General features: G+C 44.8%; 2 protein-coding genes across 2 annotated transcripts; both read right to left on the minus strand.

The window, feature by feature from the left end:
- Positions 1-666: 666 nt before the first annotated feature.
- LOC308104594 (kelch domain-containing protein 3-like) lies at positions 667-1,752 on the minus strand (the record flags this gene model as incomplete). Its single annotated transcript, XM_080455043.1, has 1 exon — positions 667-1,752. The coding sequence occupies one exon, from the start codon at positions 1,750-1,752 to the stop codon at positions 667-669; it is 1,086 nt and encodes a 361-aa protein (XP_080311169.1).
- A 3,564-nt stretch (positions 1,753-5,316) lies between these two features.
- On the minus strand, positions 5,317-6,273 carry LOC308104605 (kelch domain-containing protein 3-like; the record flags this gene model as incomplete). Its single annotated transcript, XM_080455057.1, has 1 exon — positions 5,317-6,273. One exon carries the CDS (start codon positions 6,271-6,273, stop codon positions 5,317-5,319), a length of 957 nt encoding a protein of 318 aa, XP_080311183.1.
- Positions 6,274-8,413: the final 2,140 nt, after the last annotated feature.

Raw genomic sequence — 8,413 nt, forward strand, 5'->3', positions numbered from 1 at the left:
TGATTCTCAACCTTTTTGAATTCAAGGACCCCCAGTTTGATATGCATGAGGCCACGGACCCCCATTTTTAATACCTTTTGTATAAATCTCTGGGACCCCAATTTACATGTAAGAGTCCATTTGTCTCTATTTGTGCACTCTCAGAGTTACAGACATGTACCCCACAGTGAGAACCGCTGCTCTACAGCAGTGGTTATCAACCTTTACAGGATCAGGGACCACGTGAAACATCTTGAAAGTGTTCGCGGCCCACCCATCTGACCACTCTGAGTGCACACATAGAACCAAATGGACCCTTACATGTTAAGAGGTCAGGCTTGTATCAATGGAACCACTGTAGTGTACTTTAACTTCTTATTCATACGTATCTTTATGGAAACACATTTATTGTGATAACATTATTTGGGGGCCCACTAGCAGTATCCTCAAGGCTCACCATTGGGCCCCGGCCCACAGGTTGAGAACAGCATTCAGTGCCACGTCTTGTGTGAAGGAAGTCCTTTTTATTTGTACTTTTTGTATTTATTTATTTTTCATAATCTCACATCCTCCTCCCCGCTGATCCAGTGACGTCTCTGATTGGTGGACCTCGCTGTTACCATGGAAACCTTTACTGTACCAATGATATGCGCTCCACTCCTACATGACCATTTGTACTTAATTTATTCAGCTTGATGTTTTTATTTTATTTTTTGGACTGTTATTTTCTCCTGTCATGGTTGTCTGTTCCCATCTGATGTTGTGTGGGAGTCCTGACTGCTCCAAGCCGTACTGAATAACTGCTAGTTTGCATAGTGTCTTCAGTCCAGGACTGAGGTCTAAGATATACAGGTCATCAGTGGATGCATTAAGTCTGTTCTTTCCTCCAAAAAGGATGATACGATCTCCCACCATGCAACAGCTCATGCAATACTTTGGACCTGGTCCTTTCCCCTTGGGCTCAACCTTCTTCCAGGAGAAGGTTGAGGGGTTGAATTTCCATAGATCATTGAAGGTTCCATTTCCAGTCTGGAGGTTACAGTCACAGCCACCAAATATGTACAGCTCTCCATTGTAGGCAAAGGATGAATGACTCCTGCATACTTCTGGAAGAAGCTGTGCAAAAGGTGTGTTCAGCCAGCAGCTTGTCTCTGTGTCAAACACTCTGATGATGTTGTTGTCATAATTCTGGTCTCCAAGGCCCCCAAATACAAACATCTTTGTCCCAATGATGGAGGCAGAGTGATACCATGAAGCAGGAGGTGGAGTTCCTCTGGTGTTAATTAAAGACCAGACCATTGTGGTGGTGTCCAACTTGTAGATATCATTAGTGTATCCAGTCATCTGGATGTGTCCTCCATAGATAAACATGACCTTCCCCAAGACACAGGCTGAGTGGCCCCACCTCGCCTCTGGAATAGTCCCAAAAACCTCCGGTTTAACCAATCTGTGGGTGTCGACATCAAATGCATAAAGAACATTGCAACGAGGATACCCTCCCCAGATGTATATGATATGTTCTATCAACACAGCTGTGTGGTCCCAGCGCATGGAGGGAACCTCAAGGGGACCTTCTCCTCTTCCAGCGGTCAATGGAGGTAGCTTTATCCAGCGTAAAGACAGTGTGTTGAAGACATGGACATCAATTTGATCATTGTTTAGGGTCTCTCCGTCATGATACCTTCCTAATGAATATACCTGGTTTCCTACTGTCAGAGCAGCGTGACTGTCCCTGCTCGGTCCTCCTTTGATTTGTGCAACCCAGCTAAACATTTCACAGCAACAACTCAATCAAATTAAGTCAAGTGACACTGCGTACTACAACTTATATCAGTAGAGGAACACAAATGTCACACAAAGTTTGACCAATCTGCTAAACTGTTCAGTTGGATTAGCCAATCAGGGAACCCCATAACCCCCTTATCCTTGATAAGCAAAAAGCAAGGTTTTGATTATACGTCAGCGAGCTGGATAAGATCCTATCTGGAGGGGAGGGAACAAGTGGTTGAAGTAAACGGAACCCAGTCCCCCCCCCCCCCCCCTCCCAGTGACATATGGAGTTCCGCAGGGAAGCATACTAGGACCTTTACTGTTCCTGATGTATGTGAACGATATGTCTTCAGCTTGCAACTGCAAGGTGTTCCTGTTCGCAGATGACTCGGCTCTGCTGGTCTCGAACAGGGATAGGCTGCAGGTTGAGAAAACTCTCAGCTCTGAACTCGACACGATCCGCATCTGGCTCGCTGACAACAAACTATCATTACACCTGGGCAAAACTGAATCCATTCTCTTTGGGTCCAGTGCTAACCTTAGCAAGGTTGAGAGCTTCACAAGCAAAGCGGGTGATGATGTTATCTCAAGAAGGGACGAACTTACCTACCTGGGTTCCATCTTGGAGGCTAACCTCTCTGGTGATAAAATGGCCGAAAGATTGATCAATAAGGTCAACCAAAGAACACGTTATTTGTATAGGATTCTCCCCCTAGTCAGTATGAATACTCTGAAGATTCTTGCAGGGGCCCTCATACAAGGTCATTTCGATTATGCATGCTCCTCATGGTATCACAACACCACCAAGGCCTCAAAAATAAGGCTCCAAACTTCCCAAAACAAACTAGTAAGGCTACTTCTTGGTCTCAAACTCAAAACCCATCTAACCGCGGATACAAGATACGACACAACATTGGGATCACCCTGTACCTGGCGAAATACTTCAAAAACGTAAATGAAGTCCACAATCACAACACCAGAAATCACAACACCAGAGGCAGCTTCACGGATCATATTCAACCCAGATTTGGCACAACAAAGGGAATGAACTCTTTCTCATGCTATGCAACACAAATGTGGAATGCCCTACCAAAAGGAGTAAAGGAGTAAAGGAGTGTAAAACCCTACTCACTTTCTAAACTGCCCTAAAGAAACACATTCAGGAGGCTGCAATTCCAAATTGGCCCCTTTCAAAGTCTTAACCAAACACCACCCCCCCAAACTCTTCTCTTTTTCTTTTGTACATATTTCTTATGTCTCATACCAGTAACCTGAAAACTGATTGTATGACGTTCTGTATAGTAGTGTATATCTGTCTGTCTCTTATATGTCATCATGATTTGTCAGAATCAGAATCAGAATCAGAATCAGAATCAGAATCAGTTTTATTGTCACATCACAGGTTTACAAGGTAAAAAAGTGGGTGAAATTCTTTTTTGTACATCGTTCCCATCGCAACGTTAGTTTCCATAGAAAGAAGAGGGGGGGGGGGGGGGGGGAGAAGAGGGAGGGGGGCAAGTTGGAAGGAGATCAAAACAAGAGAGCAACAGAAGGCCAGACAAGTTATCCACATATTTACAAAGTACCTGAGATAATAAAAACAAAAAAAAACTAACTAAGGTGCCTGAGCATAGCAGCAATGTATTGTATACTGTGCATGTTATACTTATACTGTGCATGATAGACAATGGACGTTAAGGTGCTTAGAGGAAAGGAGCACAATAAAAAAAGACAAAAAAAAGTCAGTGCGTTATACAAGGGATTAAGGTGCAAAAGGTCAGTGCGTGTCCACCTAGGGTGGACTGACCCTAGTATAATCCGCAAGTAGCTCCATGAGGGAGTGCAACAAAAAGTCATTTGTACCTGGTGTAGTCCACAGGTGTGTCCGAGGGGGGGGGCTAAAGTCCAAGTCATTGTCCCTGGTATAATCCACAGGTGTGTTCAGGAAGAGCCAGAAAAGTCTGCCCCGTCTGCTGTCAGGCTGCTGAACAAGGCCTATGCCTCATTCAGGCTTATGCCCCATTCAGCATTCTGACAGCAGCCGGATTGAAACTACACCAGAACCTGGTGGTGGAACTCTTGATACTGCGGTAGAGCCCCTTGCCCGGTCGCGGTCGTTGTAGGGGGTTGAACAGTCTGTGACTTGGGTGGTGCTTGTCCTTGATGATGCGCTTGGCTTTGACCACGCACCGCTTTTTGTACAGTTCCTGGAGCGCTGGGAGCTCGATTCCCATTATCCGCTCTGCCGATCGCACTACTCGTTGTAGGCTGATCTTTTCTCGGGCAGTGCAGTTCCCGTACCAGGCCGTGACACAGCCTGTTAGGATGCCTTCAACAGAACTGTTGTAGTACAGCCTGAGGATGCGATGTCCTACTCCGAGCTTCTTCAGGCGGCGGAGCCAGTACAGTCGCTGCTGAGCCTTTTTCCTCACGTGTGTGGAGTGCGTCTCCCATTTGTGTGTCAACAGTCAAACCAGGGGCGACGTCAGGGACCCATAGTCCCTAATTGCACACATATGGGGCGTTACAGTGTTACAGCAGTGTTTAACACTTCAAATGGCCATATCTCGGTGACCATTGCTCTGATCAGAGAAATATAGGACGGGCTTGAAGGGCGCATGAAAAACTTGAAAAACTAACAGTCTGTTACTACAAGAGTAACAGACTGACTTAATCCAAAGTAGTCTAATTCATAACACGTTGAATGTGCAATGACTGGTAAACAAGACAGGGTTGCGCCACGTTCTCTGTGTGTTTTCTACACTCTACAGCAGTGGATCTAAACCTTTACAGGATCAGGGCCCACGTGAAACATCTTGAAATTGTTCGCGGCCCACCCATCTGACCACTCTGAGTGCACACGTAGAACCAAATGGACCCTTACATGTTAAGAGGTCAGGCTTGTATCAATGGAACCACTGTAGTGTACTTTAACTTCTTATTCATATTTATCTTTATGAAAACACATTTATTGTGATAACATTATTTGGGGGCCCACTAGCAGTATCCTCACGGCTCACCATTGGGCCCCGGACCACAGGTTGAGAACAGCATTCAGTGCCACGTCTTGTGTGAAGGAAGTCCTTCTTTTTGTAATTTTTGTATTTACTTATTTTTCATAATCTCAGTCCTCCTCCCCACTGATCCAGTGACGTCTCTGATTGGTCTCTTACCAAGGAAACATTTACTGTACCAACGACATGAGCTCCACTCCTACATGACCATTTGTACTTAATTTATTCAGCTTAAGGTTTAACAAATCACACCCAGTGTGAAGTGGGCGGTGTGGTCATCACAGTGGTCATCATAGTGATGGAAGCTCACTTCCAAAAAAAATGGATTTTTGGAAGTCCATAATCTTATTTATAGGTTATTAATGTCATCATGTGTCTCGCTAGCCAATCATAGTGCTGAATAGAGTCAGCCAATAGAGTCAGCCAATCACAGTACAGCTAACTGGGCCAGCTGGGCCAATCACAGTGCAGGAAACTAATACTAATGAGATGTCCCAACCCCACTTATAGGGGCGGCTACACCGCCCAAAAAATAATATATATACAGCTATTTTCATTCCGTCATGGCTGCCAGTTCCCATCTGATGTTGTGTGGGAGTCCTGACTGCTCCAAGCCGTACTGAATAACTGCTAGCTTGCATAGTGTCTTCAGACCAGGACTGAGGTCTAAGATATACAAGTCATCAGTGGATGCATTAAGTCTGTTCTTTCCTCCAAAAAGGATGATACGATCTCCCACCATGCAACAGCTCATGCTGTACTTTGGACATGGTCCTTTCCCCTTGGGCTCAACCTTCTTCCAGGAGAAGGTCTCTGGGTTGAATTTCCACAGATCATTGAAGGTCTTGTTACAGTTACGGCCACCAAATATGTACAGTTCTCCATTGTAAACAAAGGATGAATGACACCTGCGTACTTCTGGAAGAAGCCGCGCAGAAGGTGTGTTCAGCCAGCAGCTTGTCTCTGTGTCAAACACTCTGATGATGTTGTTGTTGTAATTCTGGTCCCCGAGCCCCCCAAATACAAACATCTTTGTCCCAATGATGGAGGCAGAGTGACACCATGAAGCAGGTGGTGGATTTCTTCTGGTGTTAATTAAAGACCAGACCATTGTAGTGGTGTCCAACTTGTAGATTTTATTAGTATATCCAGTCATCTGGATGTATCCTCCATAGATAAACATGACCTTCCCCAAGACACAGGCTGAGTGGCCATACCTCGCCTCTGGAACAGTCCCAGAAACCTCAGGTTTGAACCATCTGTGGTTGTCGACAGCAAATACATAAAGCACCTTGCAGTGAGGATACCCTCCCCAGATGTAGATGATATCTTCTATAAACGCAGCTGTGTGGGCCCAGCGCATGGAGGGAACCTCAAGGGGACGTTCTCCTCTTCCAGCGGTCAATGGAGGTAACCTCATCCAGCGCAAAGACAGTGTGTTGAAGACATGGACATCAATCTGATCATTGTTGAGGGTCTTACCGTCACAATACCCTCCAAATGAATACATCTGGTATCCAACTGTCAGAGCAACGTGCCAAGCCCTGCTCGGTCCTCCTTTGTGATGTGCAACCCAGATAAACATTTCACAGCAACAACTCAATTAGATTATCAAGTGACACTGCGTACTATCACTTATATCAGTAGAGCAGCACAAATGTCTTGCAAAGTTGGGCAAATCTGCTAAGCTGATGGGTTGGATTGGTCAATCAGGGAACCCCATGCCTGTTTCTCTCCTTTATATGGCCAAATGATTTGCATACGGTAAGACCACCAGGCTCTAATTTCCCCTGTGAAATGGACAGTTCGACCGATCCTATTCAACACATTGCTGGCCAAGCCTGTATCAGAACTGGGGAAATTGGGGACTCCTGCTCCACAGGCATTCACTAACTCCATTACTCCACTAACCATTCAGCTATATCGCCAAAAACTGTAGTTAAAACTGGTGGAAACGCAAACCTGGTTCGAGTGAGGTTCAGTGAAATCACCAAGGTTCCAAGAATCTAGAACGGAACCAGTTCAGTCAGACAACTCTTGGATTAGATTTAGAATATATTTGTATTGAGCATACTTGAGCATAGATATATGAAGCATAGCTTGGTGTTAGGGCTCTGAATCTATTCATTCCCTGTGAGCATGAACATTTTGATAAATGTTACATGCCAAATATCATTTACAGGGAATGAATCAAGACCCCCAAGGGGAATCTAGAAACAGAGCCTACAGGTGGATAACGGGGAGGCGGTGGGATTGCAAACTTGATGGTCAGCAGCACTGACTGCAATCCTAAAGTAGGCTAATTCACAACATGTTGAATGTGCAATGATTGGTAAACAAGACAGAGTCTATTAACAGCATGTCTTCCCAGAGGAGCTGTGACACCATGTTGATGAAGTCACATTGATGACACCAGTCTTGTCCATTATGCCCAAATATTGATGGATGGCAGGATGGTAAACCTGAGATTATGAATTCACAAAACTAGTGTAGTGGTTAATGTGCTGGCGTTAATCAAAGACTGGCGTTAATCAAAGACCAGACCATTGTGTTGGTGTCCAACTTGTTGATTTCATTAGTGTATCCAGTCATCTGGATGTATCCTCCATAGATAAACATGACCTTCCCCAAGACACAGGCTGAGTGGCCCGACCTCGCCTCTGGAACAGTCCCAGAAACCTCCGGTTTGAACCATCTGTGGGTGTCGACATCAAATGCATAAAGCACCTTGCAGTAAGGATACCCTCCCCAGATGTAGATGATATCTTCTATAAACGCAGCTGTGTGGCGTCTACGCATGGAGGAAACCTCAAGGGGACGTTCTCCTCTTCCAGCGGTCAATGGAGGTAACTTCATCCAGCGCAAAGACAGTGTGTTGAAGACATGGACATCAATCTGATCATTGTTGAGGGTCTCCCTGTCATAACACCCTCCAAATGAATACACCTGGTTTCCTACTGTCAGAGCAGCGTGCCAAGCCCTGCTCGGTCCTCCTTTGAGATGTGCAACCCAGATAAACATTTCACAGCAACAACTAAATCAAATTAAGTCAAGTGACACTTTGTGCTACCACTTACAGTATATCAGTAGAGCAGCACAAATTTCATGCAAACATTGGCCAATCTGCTAAACTGATGGGTTGGATTGGCCAATCAGGGAATTAAATTCTTGCTGCTCTCCCTTATATGGCAAACTGATTTGCATACGGTAAGACCACCACAGGGCAGGCTCTACAAATCCCCCATACTACTTCTCATTGTTGGGTCCGGGGACCACCAGGGAATCATTTTAGATTTGAACCACTTTAACCATTGTCTTATACTTTGGGCTGTGCAAAAATAGCAGATCTACAAGCTCATAGCGCCACTGAGTGCCGCGCTGTGAGCTTGTAGATCTGCTATTTTTTTTAAATCATGAAAATATGTGCACATCTTTGACTCTATATGTTTTTAAAGCAAACATTTGTAACTCAAATCTTTGCTTCTGGGGGATTCTACAAATATACATTTTTTTTTTTGCTAAGACATGATATGTATTTGTCCGCGGACCCCCATCTCAATGTTGTTCCAGGGACCCCCCAGAAGCAAAGATTTGAGTTACAAATGTTTGCTTTAAAAATATATATATATTCGCACAAATTGCACAAATGT

Source organism: Gymnoscopelus braueri, assembly GCF_963280865.1.
Source record: "Gymnoscopelus braueri genome assembly, chromosome: 2".
Taxonomy (NCBI): Eukaryota; Metazoa; Chordata; class Actinopteri; order Myctophiformes; family Myctophidae; genus Gymnoscopelus; species Gymnoscopelus braueri.